A 16,152-nucleotide genomic window follows, 5' to 3' on the forward strand; every position below is an offset into this window, starting at 1 on the left:
TTTTTTTTTTTTACCGACAAAAGAAAGTCTTTAACATCTTCGTTGACTTCTCATTCATCTTGGTTACCAAGCAAAGTTAAGGGATGCTACAAATGTGGGGCTACAAACTGTATCACTTGTTCTTTTATTAAGAACAACACATTTTTTTAGCACCTCTGGAGATGATGAATCTTTTGAGATACAGTCACATATAATTTGTAGGTCCACCTTTGTTGTATATGTGCTGATATGTAAGTGTAAATTAATTTATGTAGGTAGAACTTCACGTGTCTGAAAATAAGATTCCTCGAACATAGGAGGAATATCCTAAGAGGTGTTTGTACACATGGTTTTTCTAGACACTTTGTAGAATTACATGGGAGAAATCCACTTGGATTATCCCTGGTAGGAATAGAATGGATTAAACCTACACTCCGGGGAGGCGATAGATTAAAAAAATTATGTATTAGGGAAAACTTCTGGATACATAAACTTAGGACTCTCGTTCCCGAGGGACTGAATGAATTTATAGAATTTGACCCTTGAATGTGTGCTTCTGTCTTCTCTTTTTCATTATACCATCTTCTGTAACTAATTAGATCCATGAGTTTATTTATTTATTAACAGTTTCTTATATAGCGCAGCAAATTCCGTTGCGCTTTACAATTTGAATCAAGATTAAAATTATACTGGGTTGTATAAGACATACATACATGACATACATAAGGGTAAGAGGGCCCTGCTCACAAGCTTACAATGAGTTAGATTCATGTTTGTCTTTTTGTCTTTGGTACTTGTTTGTTCCTTTATATGTGATGGATATGATAAATAGTTTATTATCTGATTGTGTCTCTATGTATGTTTTTTGACATGTAATATGTCTCACCCCCTAATTATGACTATTACTTAGTGAGAATAGATGAGAATAGGTCCCTTGTGGAGATATACACTTTTATGTGTTTACTTCTCTATTTTTTTGTATAATTGTTTCTCCATCAGAATCCCTTTTTTTTGTGTTCGAAATGGAATTCATATAATCTAGATGTTTTTTTGCGGTATCTGGCTAAAGTAGATAATAATTTTTATATTTTAATACATTTTTGTTATATTTATCTGCCAATATGTTATTATTATAATTTTTTTTGTTTGTTTTTTATCAACTTTACATTTTTTTGTTCTCTCCCTTTTTTTATTTTTTTTTTCCTTTTATATATTTTTTTCCTGTCAACATTGTGTATTTATATTTACATATGTTTTTTGGATGTCTACTGCAACTGTGTGAATAGTAATTATAACTTTGAATGAATACTATTTGTGGAATTCCATATCTCCTTATAATAGCAAGGAGATTGTATCAAGCCAATTTTGCACCTGTTAGTATTTAATAGAGGCCGTATATAAGGTTCATTTGAGGTCTGGAGATACACCTTTTGAGAGTCACGTGTCGGTGACGAAACGCGTTAAGGGTTAATACCATTCGACCTCTATTCGTGCTGGAAGAACACGGCTATCCTGCTGCTCCCGTTTACAGTCACCGCTGCTCCTGCTTTTTTATACCAGTACGTACTGGCGGTATGTATGGGCTAACCATCACCTGACATTCATCTGTGCCGGATTAACACAGCCACTCGTGCTGCTCCTGCTGACAGCAGCTGCTGTCCCTGCCCACAGTTACTGCTTATTGCCGGCGGTCTGTGTTGCACACAGACGGAGCAAAGCTTATTATCCTACTGAGAGGACATTTAAATTACCGGCCTATACTGCCACTCGTGCCGCTCCCGCTGACAGCATTCGCTGTCCCTGTTCACAATACTGCCTTTGGTGGCGGTCTGTGTTACACACAGACAGAGTAACGTATCACCCTGCCGAGAGGACATTCAATCACCGGCTGTTTCAATCCGAATCAGTGTCCTACAGCTCTGGAGAGCTACTATCCACCCAGATACAGTTGTAAGTGGATTCCCAGTCCCTGCACTAGTCCGAGGACATAGTTATTTGGACAATACTTGTGTGCACACGCTATTTAATTGGCAAGGAATATTCCTGGCCGCAGCCTATCTAAGTCCCTACGGCTTGTATCAAAATACCGGACCTGTCTACTGAACCGTGAGTGCATTGTACCAGCTGGCATCATCTAATTAGCAGGATCACTCAGTACACTAACTGAATTGTTTGCTCTATATTAGGAATTCTATTATACCTCAAATAGACACTTTTTGTTTCCTCTCATTGGAGACCCACGATTGACTTGATACAAAGTTATTGATTGTCATATGAGGAGCTACACTGTTTGTTTTATTCATTACACTATATTTGGATTAGATATCCATTTTTTATGCTGTTATGTTTTTTAGAATGTTGATATCGATATCATATAATTATGTATGTTTATCTGTGCTTTTACAATATTATTATTATTAAATAATTTTTGATTACTATTTCTAGCTGTGCAAGACTATATTATTTGTTCTAGTTTGATACCTTCACAGTAGGTATTTTTTGGCCTTGCAGCGCTAGAATTACGTATTACTGTGTATGTATACCTATTGTCCTGGATTGTATTGATAGCGCTTTGTTTTTATTAGTTTCTGCCCTTTGGACTGTCCAAAGCCCTACTGGGGTTTACCAGATTTATGGCTTTTATGACAGCCCACCTGTTCAGGGTATCCGACTGCACCTGTATCTGGACTGCCTCCTGCTCTTAGCAGGATCACCAAGGTACTTCAATGCCATTTCCAGTTTACCCATTGCTTTCTTTCACAAGCACGAATGGTTAATCAACTGGGAAAAAGGCCTCCCTGAATCCCTCACAGGATATGATTCATCTGGGAGCCCTGCTGGATTCTCCGAATCGGAGAATCCTTCTGACGTCAGACAAGATCTCCACTCTTCAACTACGAGTGCGCGGATGTCTCCACAGTCGACGAGTGTCATTACACTCAGTAATGCGGGTTCTGGAATCCAGGGTGTCTACCTTCGGAAGGGTGGAATATGCTCTGTTCCATTCCAGGCCTTTGCAAAAACTGATCCTCTCCAGGTGGAACGGGTTTCTCCATCAATGTTCAGACGATGATGCTCTCTCCGGAGGTTCGTCTGTCTATCTGGGTGGCTATGGTCATCTCATCTAACCAAGGGTCGCCCCTTTTTGGGTCCTGGACTGGGTAATCCTTACAACGGGCGCCAGTCTTGGGGGCGCAGTGACCTTGGCAGTTGGACGTCTGTCAATTTCAACCCTGCCATCAACTTATTGGAGCTTTGAGCTGTCTTAGGGCCCTCACTCTGGCCTAACACATACTTCAGGGTAAACCTGTAAAGGTTCAGTCCGACAATGTCACAACAGTGGCTTACATCTAGGAGACACTCGACGTTTGGCAGCAATGACAGGAATGTCACAAATTCTGACATAGACCAAGGGTCTGCTCCCGGCCCTCTCTGCAGTGTTCATTCCGGGAGTTCTCCATTGGGAAGCTGACTTCCTCAGCCGTCACAGCGTGCATCACGGGAACTTTGTTTCTTTTCCAAGAGAGGTTTCAACTCCTAGTGAGCAGAGGGGGCCTCCCAGAGGTGGTCCTCATGGCCTCCTGTCTCACACACTGCCGGTGTTAGGGTCCAGAACTAGAGATACCGAAGCAACTTTCAGTGACATGTCAGTGAGGTTGATCTTCCATTTTGTGTACCGGTTTCCACTGGTCTCCCTTCTTCCATGAGTTCTTCAGAAGTTCAATCGAGACAGAGGTACTGTCCTGCTGGTGGCTCCAGATTGACCCAGATGTCACTGGTACTTAGATTTCGGAGTCTCTCCATCGACACTCCGTTCCTGCTGCCTCAATATCTGTTCCTGTTGTCTCAGGGTCCGTGCCTTTCCCTGGACCTGGATCGTTTGTCTTTGACTGCGTCCCTACTGTGGTCCTAAGGATTCTCTTGATCTGTCATCATCGGGATGTTTAGAGCACGTAAGCCACTTTTTGCTGGGATCTACCACAGAATGTGGCATACATAATTCTTATGGTATCGTACCTGTAGCTATGATCCTCAGGTGTTTAGAATTTCCATAAGTTCTGGCATTCCTTCCAGCTGGCTTGGGTCTAGCCCTCTGCCACATCTCTGCACTGTCAGTATGGCTCGGATGTGGAGTTGTTCCACTCTCGGGTATCCAGCCTCTCCTTCAGGGTGTTTTCTGGATTCTACCTCCCTTTATCCCCCCTAGGGGCTCCTTGGGATTTGGCAGTGGTTCTTCGTGCCCTCTTGGGGTCTCCATTTGAACCACTAGTTTTGAGAGCCCTTACGTGGTTTATGTCTTAGACTCTTTCTTTTGGCGTTTGCATCTGCCAGGAGAGTGTTGAGATTGGGAGCGTTCTCATGTGGCTCCCTCTTCTGGATATTTCACCAAGACAGGGTTGTGAGTCGCACTCGCCCTGTGTTTCTTCCTAAAGTGGTTTTTAAGTTCCATATTATTCAGGAACTTATTGTACCGACATTTCAGTCACCAGTCCTCTCGGCTGGTGTGACCTCATTGACTGACTGTGGTCCGGCCTCTCAGGATTTACGTGGTCCGTACCAGTTCCTTCCGGAAATCCGACTCCTTATTTGTGCTCTATGGATTTCACAGGAAAGGATGACTATCCCAGGGGCCTGTCCATAGGAAGGCCTTTCTGTTTCTGTTGATGCTTATTCTACTTGGGCTGTGGGCCCCTCGTGGGCGGATCGCTGTGGCGCCTCGGCTGTTCAGCCTTGCAAGGTGGCCATGTGGTCTTCTGTCCAGACCTTTCTAAGGTTCTATGCATTGGATACCTTTTGCCTCTCAGGATGCTTCTTTTGGGTGCTGGATTCTCCTCTCAGCGCAGGAGCTTCCCCACCCTTAATTGGACTGCTTTGGGACATACCCAAGGTCAACCTTGTGGACCCCATATGGAACCTGAAGAAGAAAATGATATGGTAAGAACTTACCCTTGTTATATCTTTCTTCTAAGTCCAAATGGTCCACAGGGCACCCGCCCTGACGCACCTGGCTTCATATGGGCTGTGTTACTGGTCACCGTTTTCCCGTCTCCTTCTCTGTGAGTATGGTTCTTGAGTGTTCCAATCTTATCTCTTACCTCCTCCGGCCTTTGGCTACTTACAAACTGCGGTGCCTCTGGCCTGGGGGCGGGGTTATAGGGAGAGTGGACACAGTGCCTCCTGGGAGCTGAAAGCTTTATCTGCGTGCTGCCCGGATTTGGTTCCCAACCTATACCCCCAAGATCAACCCTGTGTTCCTTATGGACTTCGAAGAAAGAGATAACGAGGGTAAATTCTTACCATATCGCTAATTTTTTCTTGCTACTGCTTTTTGCATTAGTTCTATCAAGGCTGCTGCTTAACATGTGGTATTTAGCACCTGGGTGTAAAAGCTGGTTCGTGAACATAATGTATCCATCCTGTCGTCGTGCCAGAAACTGAGCATTTACACTGTGTGCTATGTACAGGAGTATAGGTCATGTACATGCCTATTACATACCCGCAACTCTGAGTGCAATGCAGCCTGCAAGCACTGCCTTTTGTGATACTACTTACTGTTCTTCTTGACCTTCATTCCTCTTTTTGAAGGCATTTGCATTCGAATTTATTACCTTGGACATTATATACTTTTCCCATAAGTTTGCCTTCAATTATTAGAAAACAAATAGGAATGCATGCAAATAATGTATTCTATTAATCATTTAACGTTCATTTTGTTAGGAAACGCTAAAAAGAGCAAGCAGATACTCCAGAGAGGACGGGACTGTGGCGCTGTTCCCGCTGAAATGATTGAGTTGGCCATGAAGAACTTGCAGTTAAAGAAAAGTCAGCTAATTTCTGAAGAAGATAAAGAAAACTTGTCTTGTTAGTGACTATTTATGTGCATATTTATTTTAAACAGCGCCATCATTTATTTGGTTATGATCATTAGATTAATGTTTTATATTGTTCGATTTCTTTTTGTAGTGTCTTTGCGCCAATGTAACAGAGAAAATCTTCAGAGCAGTGTGTTGGGGAAAGCACAGAAAAATAGTAGCGACAGTTCTGCCGAGCTCTCCGTCAACATGAGATTTTCATTTGGGTATGAAACTTTATTGATGTGTTAAACTGTTTTTTTACTTACTAGATCTGAACTGAGCCTTTTTTTGTTTGTTTGATTTTGTAGAGAAAAGTTTAGTTCACCGGAAGAGTGTGATATTCCGAGCAAGCCTCTGCTCAATGTGCCTAACAAGGTAAAGCTATATTGCTTCATAAGCCCTATAAGTTTACCCAGTTATTTTTTTGTTTTGATTTTCTTTCAATTTAAATATGGTTTCTTCACACACTGTTTGTGTGTTTTGTTCGGTAGACCTATCCATTTGGTAGAGTGCCTGTACAGCCTGTAACTTCTCCAGATGCTGAAACTGGCAATAATGATCTGCTTTCCATGTCAAGTATTGCTAAAAGGTATGTGTAAGTAAATGGGCATATGCATCTTGATATTAAAATCTAATGTTTTACTTTTACTATTGTACTGCTGTTTTATCTCCATGTTTCACACAATTGTTCCACATGATGCCTATACAAATTGTTATATTGGTACCTCTGTTGTGAAGCTGAGGTTGCCCATAGCAACATCATATTGTAGTTACTTTACTGTGCTAGTACAGTTTAGAATAAAAAAATTGCATAAACTTTCCATGTCAGCCCTTAACACCTATTAACTTTTAATGGCCAGACTGTCCAACTTGAATTTAGGTACTTGTTACCTACAAAAGCATGGATTGACTTTCTGCAATGTATTCAAATATAAAGTGTGATAAACCCCCTATCATCTGATATGGATATAAATTCATATGTAAAGCCTATATATTAATATATTGAGGGAGTGCTACCATAGATGTTAAAATGGCAATAATTCAGGGAGAAGCAGAGGTTGCCTATAAATGGACTGTACACAGTAAGTAGAATAAGTTAAAATGTAGGGGTCAATCCTATTGTACGTGATATACTCGCGGGTGCAAGTCAACGGCCGCACTTGGCGGCAGCCCGGATTTGGCTAAAAGTGCTCGCAGCCCCATAGGACTCCAAGCAAAATTAAGCAAATTTGGGCTCGGAGCAGTCCGCGAAGGGTGCATGGTGCCGGCCTGTTGCTGGTGTCTTACCACCATTGCTACAGCAACTATCACCCTTCGCATGCAATAGGATTAACCCCATAACCTTTATGTCCAGCTACATTTTTCTTAATGAAGCTGCTTTTCTTTTTCTTTTTTTTTATTTCTCCCTATTTGTACTTTGTTTTCTTTTGTAGGACCATTTGTATTTGTCACATGCTATCATTTATACAGCCATAAGGTTATGAATTTGTAATGCAGTTAGTATATACAGTATTTTACCTTATATTCACGTCAGTCACATTTTTTGAAATTGGTCATTACCATTCTAGTTATTAAATTTCTGTATTTTCGTGATAGGTTGTGTATTACCACACGTATTACAGCAATTCAGACACTGGGTGGGCTTTTTTTTTTCCTTGTCTTTCCCATTATCAGTTTCTTGTGTGGTTTTTAATATACATTAAATAAAAAAAAAGCTAAATCTGGTTTATGCGGTTTCTAAAAAAAAATTGAGCTATTCAATAAAATATCTGGTGACAGAGGACATTTTTCAAATCTTAGATGAATGCGTATTGCCCATTACAGTGCTAAATATTTTAAATGGGATTATATATATATTTTTTTCTCCTTTTCCTTCCTTTATCCTAGGCAACCACTTGGTACTATGCGTATGCCTGTCTTGCCTGCCTTGTCTAAAGCTAAATATTTGGGAGATGAGGACCTGCATAATTCAGGAAATAAGGTTAGAACATGTGGATTTACTTTTGATAACAATTTGTCTTGCTGTGTAGTAATCTGGGTCCTGACACCTAGATTGAAACTATATTCTAAACCAGAGAAAGCAAGAGTATATATTACGGTGCACTCATTAGGTCAGCCTGTTAATTACATAATTTTCTCTGGAAAATTAGTAAAATCAGTAAATATTTATTACTCTATTAAAATGTTTTCAGAATTGAGGCGAAATATTGTTATAAATAGTCAAGATGTGAAAGTAAAAATGTTCAGAAAAGTGCTTTTAAAATTCCTTTTATGGTCATGTAACATCCTTATATTTCTTTAGTACAACCGATTATTCTAGGTTAGTGTCAGATACCCTATTGTATAGGTCGCTGACAATATTTACTCCTGTGGAAATTAGGTGGCTGTGTTTTTTAATATTTCATATATATAAATCTGATACTCTCTTCCACATGTAAGAGATTTTCTGCATTAAAGAAATTTTAAGATACTATATACGCATGGGATTGCTTGCATAGGAACTCTACCTGCTCATGTATCATTTAGCTAACTTAGTAGCGTTATCAGATTTTATTATATTACCATTTATAAGTAGCAATTTTGCAGATGAACTTTTTAGTGTCTGTGACAGGCAGGTTATAGATACAAATGTTGCAAACTTCTACTAACAGTATCCCTTTTATATAGATCTGAGTGGTTAGGGAAGAATTTAAGTCTTAATGGTATCTGGTACCCTAGGGCAAGTGGGGCAGTTAATCGTAGCACCACGGCTTTCACTGTCATCACGGCTACTAATGCCTCCCTTCCACCTCACCCACTGTAAAGTATGAATCTGTTGACATTTTATTTTAAATCAACAGATTTCTTATAGTAACATATGCCGCATGGAATAGTGCAGTAACCAGCAGCTACATCAGAAACGCCGACATACGTTTCGCCAGTGGGCTGCTTTCTCAAGGCAGTGCAACCCGAGTGTCTCCAGTGTCAAATTTAATACAGTTCTCATGGCTCTCATTGGTCAGTTCAAATATTTGTTTGGTTCTTTCATGCCATGCTGAAACTATTTTTGTGAATCTTCTCATTCTTTGTCATGCTTAATTATCTGGTTATAATTTATACAGCCAGACCCCCCCCCCCCCTCTGTCTTTTTCACAATTTTAGGCCTATCACATTTGTACCCACAAAGGATTTCAGTTTGGATAAATGAAAGTGCTGATTAGGATGGTGTCATACAGTCCACACCATACCTCCTTCCCTTTTAGGCAAGTTATAGGTTTTTGTAAAAGGATTCCTACTTACTGGTCGTGATCCTATGTCATTTCCAGGATTGTGCTGGAAACTCATTTATGATGTGTCCACTATAATCATTTATGATGTGGCCACTATACAGATGTGTCCTCATATACCTAGCTTCAATACACCATGTGGTGTGAGACGCCTGGTGCAAGTGATCCGCCAGGTCCCGAGCGAATCTGCTTAGTCTTTTTCGCCCCAAAATTTAGCTACAAACTGCGACAAATTGCTTCACAAGATTGCACTGATTCATTTGATGTGGCACTTGTGTATCTGTGTGCAATTGAGTCTCTATACAATGCACAACAAACCTTGGCATAAAAAAATGCTGTTTTAGACACCGTTGCACACAGATATGCAAGTGTCACATATCAAATTAATCTGTGCAGTCTCGTGGTTTGTTGCATCCATTTGCGACTAAGAAGCATTTTCGGGGGAAAAATACACTCTGTGCAAGTAGAGTCAGACTGGAACTGGAGTGCCAAGAAGGGGTTTTGGGCATGACTACAGCATTAGTGTATGTAGAAATATCTGTAGTTCTACAAGATTCTACAAATGTTATATTGGTGAAGACAGAGCTCAGGTCAATTTACAGTAGAGAAAAACGTGAGCGGTCACTGTAAAGCCACTTTCTTTGAAAGCCAGTGATATATTTAGGAAGATTGCCTGGCAAGATCTATAAAATCCAGGCACCCTTTGTTTCAGGAGTGTCAAAACGGTTTCCCTATTAGCCATGATGGAACTGTGTGGAAACCATGAAGTGTAGCTTGTGCTGGAGGAGTCTGGACACTAAAAAGTTAACTTGAGTTAGCTCAGGCTCATTTGTTAGAGATACTGGGCCTGATTCAGACCCGGTCGCAAGCGTTGAGCGCTCGCAAGGGGGTCGATGGTGGTCCAGAGCGCATGCGCACGACGGAGCCAGCTCCGTCGTACGCATGCACGAGACCCGTATAGCGACTGGCAAACCGTCGCTCCGGGTCTCGCACCAAAGGGGGCGTGCTGTCGATGTTGAGTGACAGCACGCCCCCTTTGGTGGGCGGGCCAGGGGGGTGGCTGCCCAAACGGAGGCGTTCCCATGTGAACGCCTACCATTTGCTGCCGGCCCCACTAACATCACAAGTGATGTCAGTGGAGAGATCTGTTAGAGCCGAAATCTCTCTGGGGCTTGCTGCAACGAGACCCTACCACAAGGGTCTCGTCGCAAGCCTGATGGCCATCTTCCTGGCCGCTCACTATAGCTGCGAGTGGCTAGGAGGCCGTTTTAAAAAGAAAAAAAAAAAAGACTAGCTCTGATTCAGGCCCACTGTTCTTTTCTCTTTCGTCTGGGCAGGGGGACACTGGACCATGGGTTGTAGGAGGGAAGGCGTGGATTTGGCACTAACACTGAAATCTATAACTCCTCCCCTCTGCAACCCCTGACTTCAGTGTAAGTTTAGTGCCTGTGGAGAGAGGCACGTTTAGCTGACGTATTTTTCCCTTTATTTGTAATGTTATGTTTATTTTTTACTATAGGTACTGTGCACTGCTTATAGCAGCACACAGCTGGAGTGTAAAGCGGCGGGGAGAGCTGCATCTAAGGGGGGGGATGGCGCTGAGCGCTAAATTCCCCCCCCCTTCCACAGACTCCGGTATCTGAAGAGACCGTCTGAGCCCGGGGACAGCGCTCTGCTGTTACCTGGTAGAGGTGCAGGCAGTCAACGTGGTCCTGGATGGCGGGCGCCATCTTGCCGGCGGCTCCTGTGGGGAGATCGCCGACTACAGACTGATCGCAGGTGAGAGACCTACAGCGACACCACACTGGACATGCTGTTCTTGGAAGCTATGCAGTGTTGGGCCTGGTTAGTACTTGGATGGGAGACCACCTTGGAATACCAGGTGCTGTAGGTAAATTCGGGTCAGCTCAAGTGCTTTTCCCACTGAGGGGAGTAACACTTGAAGGAAGGAGCATTGAGGCTCGCTTCAGTATGACGGGGGAGGAGCCATGGCTGCTGGTTCCCACTGCTCTCCAGTGGCAAAATGCAGGCTCCCAGGAAGTCTGATCACGGCTTTTTAAAGGACACAAGCCTGAACAGCATGGAGGGAGGACAGAGCAAACTACTTTCCCTCTGCAGCACACAGCTAAGTAGTCTTCAGTATTATTGTAATCTGTTCTTGTGCCTGCTTGGAGTGTTTGCATATTCATTGCCACTTGTTATATTTTTTGTATTTTGCTTTATTTTCCGGGCTGACTGCTGCGGCAGTGCAGCGCAGTAAGTGGGGTGCTCTAATGACGGACAAAAAGTCTACAAAGGACCAGAACCCCACTATGGCTATATTATTTTACATGTGCCCAGTGTCAGGCTAAATTGCCGTGTGGACAACTGGATGCAGGGGCTTTGTGTATGGACTGTCAGCTGGGGCCCACATGTGCGCAGCTAGCTGGGGGAGCCGGCATGGGCTCAGGCTATGAGCCGTTCACTCTGACCAGGTGACGTTGCTCCGCCGTAGAGAGGAATTAGCCCAAGCAGTGCCAGCACCTGTTTTGCCCTCACCGCCTGCTGTTGTAGGGAGTGGTTACTAGGGTCCTGATCCTCCTTGGGTCCGTACCATGGAGCGCTCAGTGGTAGGGATCGAGAAAGTATCAGCCTTTATGGAACGCTTTGAGCAGTCTAAACTACACATAAGCGTCCTCCATCCAGTGTCTTGTTGGAGTCAGATCCCGAGGAGGGGGAACTCCAAGAGGAGGTTCTGCCTGACGAAGGTTCAGACTCTGCGTCAAGTTGGCATAGAGCACCTTATTATGGCAGTACGACAGTCTTTGGACTGGTGGGACCTTGACGCCTCAGCTAGGGCGGAAGGGCCGTTTAAGCGGAGGAGTAAGAGGGCCGTTTGTTTCCCAGTGTCTCAGGATCTTTCAGATCTGGTAGAGGAAGCCTGGAAGACCCCAGATAAAAAGTATGCTACTCCTCGTAAATTTGCAGCCCTTTATCCCTTTCCACAGGAGCAGGTCGCTAACTGGGAGCTGCCTCCAAGAGTGGATGGGGCTGTGACTCGTTTAGCAAAGCACACGGCTCTGCCCGTCCGAGGGGCGGCCTCCTTTAAGCATCTGCTGGACAAAAAATTGGAGGGATGCCTTAGGAGTATTTTTATGGGCGCTAGAGTGGTTATTCGCCCATTATTGGCATCTGCATGGGTCTCTCGAGCCATGGAGAAGTGGGCTGACAAATTAGTGGCAGGCCTTGCCGGTGACTCATCCAGTGAGGACTTACTGGCGGAACAGATACGTGCGGCTGCAGACTGTGTGTGAGGCCGCACATGGTGGAGTGCAGATTTTCTCTAGAGTCTCAGTCGCGGCACACAGAGCTCTCTGGCTGGGAGGCGGATGCCGAATCTAAATGCGCTTTAGAGTCTCTGCCTTTTTGTGGAGGCATCCTGTTTGGCTCTGAGCTTGATACTATTATATCCCAGGCGACATGTGGAAAGCACTTTTCTGCCTGTGGCGCCCCAGAAGCTAAAGGGCTCACGTTTCCGAGTCTTCCGTTCTTCCTATCGAGGAGGGGAAACGATTAGAGGTCAGGGGGCCCGGGGACGCTCTTTTCCCAGTAGTGGTTCTGCCCCCTGGGGTAGATTCACCGGCACATTCAGGCCCCCGGGTGCTAGGGCATCTGAGAAGCAGAGTACCTGACAGGATCTCAGCCCATCTGGTCTCAGGGAAGGTAGGGGGCTGTCTCCTTTTCCGAGACAGGTGGGTAGCTTCGGGAGTAGATGCCTGGGTAAGGGGCATTGTCTCCCGAGGTTATGTGCTCGACCTAAGGGGGCAGCCGCCACAACGTTTCTTCGCTAAAGGGACCCGGAGAAGAGACTGGTCATAAACCAGGCTATTGGTTCCCTCTGTTCAGAAGTGGTTATAGTTCCTGTTCCACAGTCTCAACAGGAACAGGGGTTTTACTCCAACTTGTTCCTAGTCCAGAAACCCAACGGCACTTTTCGGCCGATTTTGAATCTGCGAGCCTTGAATTCCAGCCTGTGGGTGGATGGGTTTTGCATGGAGTTGCTCCGATCAGTGATCCAGGGTATGTCGGCAAACGAGTTTCTGGCGTCTATCGACATCAGAGATTCATATCTCCACATGCCGATTTGGGCGGGGCATCAGTCTCTACTCAGGTTCGCAGTCGGAAGAACCCATTACCAGTTCCAGGCTCTGCCGTTCGGTTTGGCTACAGCTCCGCCGGTCTTCACAAAGATCATGGCAAGCTTACTGCATTCCGAGGGAATAACGGTGATTCCCTATTTGGACGATTTGCTAGTAAAGGCGGAATACACTGCCCAACTTCAGCTCCACCTGGATCACACTGTGCAGGTGTTACCGCATCATGGGTGGATACTGAATCTCGAGAAGTCACCTCAGGCCATGCCAACGTCTGACGTTTTGAGGGTGATCTTCGATACAGCACTGGAAAGAGTTTTCTTGCCAAAGCCCGGGCCCTTCAGAAATTGGTTAAGAAAGTGCTGTCTGCCCTTCGGCCATCCGTTTGGCTGGGCATGAGGTTACTTACTAGGCACGATGGTGTCTACCTTCGAGACCATCCAGCATGGCTGCTTCCATTCACGGATTCTCCAGTGGGAGATTCTCCAGAATTGGACGGGATGCTCAGACGACCTTTCTTCTTAGTTGCTGGTTCTGTCAGACAGCACTTGTCAGTCACTTTGCTGGTGGCTGATTACCGATCACCTTCTCCAGGGTCGGCCCCTGGTGACTCCCAACTGGATTATTGTCACCACAAACGCAAGTCTCAGAGGTTGGGGAGCGGTGACTGAGAACCTCTATCTCCAGGGGACCTGGTCATCATCAGAGATGGGTTTCCCAATAAATATGCTGGAGCTCCGGGCCATTTATCGGGCACTGTGCGGGGCTCAGGCCCTCCTGGCAGGCTGACCAGTCAGGATCCAATCAGACAACGCCATGGCAGTGGCATATGTAAACCAACAGGACGGAACCAAAAGCGCACTTGCCATGGCAGAGGCAAGTCTAATTCTCTCTTGGACGGAGACATTCCTCTCGGCAATTTCAGCAGTCTTCATACCGGGGGTGGAGAATTTGGAGGCAGACTACCTGAGCAGGACTATGTTCTTGCCAGGGGAGCGGTCTCTCCACCTGGAGGTTTTCCAGCGGCTGGTCCAGAGATGGGGCTGCCGAAGGTGGACCTGATGGCGTGTCTCCACAATTGCAAGGTCCCTCGATTTTGTGCAGGGTCCAGAGATCCTTTGGCATTTGCAGTGGATGCCATGACAGTTCCCTGGAACTTCCGTCTGGCCTAAATTTTTCCTCCAATTCCAATGTTACCAAGAGTACCCCGTAGAGTCAGGGACCGTCAGGTTTCAGTCATCCTAGTGGCTCCAAACTGGCCACGCCAGTCGTGGTTCGCCACGGTTCTCAGGCTAGCTGCAGGACCGGGTTGGAGTCTGCCTCCGTGTCCAGATCTTCTGCTACAGGGGCCATTCTGTCACGAGGGCCTACCTCAGTTGGCTGTAATGGCCTGGTTGTTGAGACCGGGCTCTTGAAGGCCAGGGGTTTTCCCCTTCAGTCATCAGGACCATGCTATGGGCGCGGAAGCAGGTTTCCGCGCAGAACTACCAGTGGGTTTGGAAAACGTATATTGTGTGGTGTGGGCAGCGGGGAGTACTTACTGCCCAGTTCCGCCTGCCAAGGTTTTTAGCATTTCTGATGGGCGGTCTGGAGGCTGGCTTACGGCTTCAATCTTTGAAGGTACAGATTTTGGCTCTTTCCATTTACTTTCAGAAGTGTCTGGCTCTCCTTCCAGAGGTGCAGACTTTTTTACAGGGGGTCTTGCGAGTACAGCCTGCGGTTCAACCACCAGTAGCGCCATGGGATTTTCCTCTGGTTCTGTCAGCTCTTAAGCAGGCTCTGTTTGAATCGTTAGAATCCGTGGACCTTCGGTTTGTAACGTGGAAAGTGGTTTTTCTTATGGCCATTGGCTCGGCGGGTCTCTGAGTTGGAGGCCTTGTCCTGCAAACAACCTTTTCGTGTTTTCCATGACTATAGGGCTGTGCTCAGGACTGTTCCTTCTTTTCAACTGAAAGTGGTTTAATCTTTCCACTTAAACCAGGAGTTTTCCTGTTTTCTCATCTTCAGAGTCCTCAGGGGACCAGGACGATCTATCACTGTTGGATGTTGCCCAGGACCTACGCATTTATTTAGACAGAACTTCGATCTTACGTAATACTGACTCTCTATTGGTTCTCTACGATGCCCACAAAGCAGACCATTGCAAAATGGCTCCACTCAGTGATTTCAAGGGCTTACTCAGAGGCGGGGCGCCAGCTAGGGTGTTGGCTCATTACACTAGGGCCATGGCGGCCTCCTGGGCGGTGCGTCACGGGGCTTCGGCTGAACAGGTTTGTCGCGCAGCTACCTGGTCCTCTGTCCACACGTTTGTGCGGTTCTACAGGTTTCATGTTTTTGCCTCCAGGGACGCCCATTTTGGGCATACATTTCTCCGATTGGGCAATCTGAGTGTTCCCTCCCATGGGGGCGACTTTTGAACATCCCATTGTCCATTGTCCCCCAGCCCAGACGAAAGAGAAAATAGGATTTTTGGGTACTTACCGTTGAATCCTTTTCTCTGAGTCAGGCTGGGTGACACTGTGTTCCCTCCCTCACGCTCAGCTGTATTGAGTATGATTTATGATTTTGGGTCGTATTGACTGTCTATTTCATTTTTATTTTTCGGAGTGACAGTGTCAGAGTATTGCTTCTCCTTACCAGGCACTTTTGAAGTTGTACTGAAGTCAGGGGTTGCAGGGGGGAGGAGTTATAGATTTCTGTGTTAGTGCCAAATCCATGTCTTCCCACCTACAACCCATGGTCCAGTGTCCCCCAGCCTGACTCTGAGAAAAGGATTCAACGGTAAGTACCCAAAAATCCTATTTTACCTCATTTTGTTGCCTTTTACTTTTATCTGAGCAGCCTTTGTGTAACTGGCCACTTCTGTGTCTTCTGTGGTTTTGTATTTTTCACGTTTTTAAGATAAGAGTAACATGTTTA

The 16,152-nt window shown here is 45.2% G+C and overlaps 1 protein-coding gene across 4 annotated transcripts in view; it reads left to right on the forward strand.

The window, feature by feature from the left end:
* TTK (TTK protein kinase) overlaps nt 1–16,152 on the forward strand; it is a 131,653-nt gene that overhangs the window by 24,414 nt on the left and 91,087 nt on the right. For all 4 annotated transcript variants that reach the window (XM_088471699.1, XM_088471716.1, XM_088471706.1 and 1 more), the window contains exons 5-9: nt 5,698–5,841; nt 5,944–6,058; nt 6,143–6,209; nt 6,326–6,423; nt 7,722–7,815. In XM_088471699.1, coding sequence (XP_088327825.1) covers nt 5,698–5,841; nt 5,944–6,058; nt 6,143–6,209; nt 6,326–6,423; nt 7,722–7,815 — 518 coding nt within the window. The remainder of the gene's footprint in view (nt 1–5,697; nt 5,842–5,943; nt 6,059–6,142; nt 6,210–6,325; nt 6,424–7,721; nt 7,816–16,152) is intronic.

Source organism: Taudactylus pleione, unplaced genomic scaffold (genome assembly GCF_031769625.1).
Source record: "Taudactylus pleione unplaced genomic scaffold, aTauple2 ptg000015l, whole genome shotgun sequence".
NCBI classification, from domain to species: domain Eukaryota; kingdom Metazoa; phylum Chordata; class Amphibia; order Anura; family Myobatrachidae; genus Taudactylus; species Taudactylus pleione.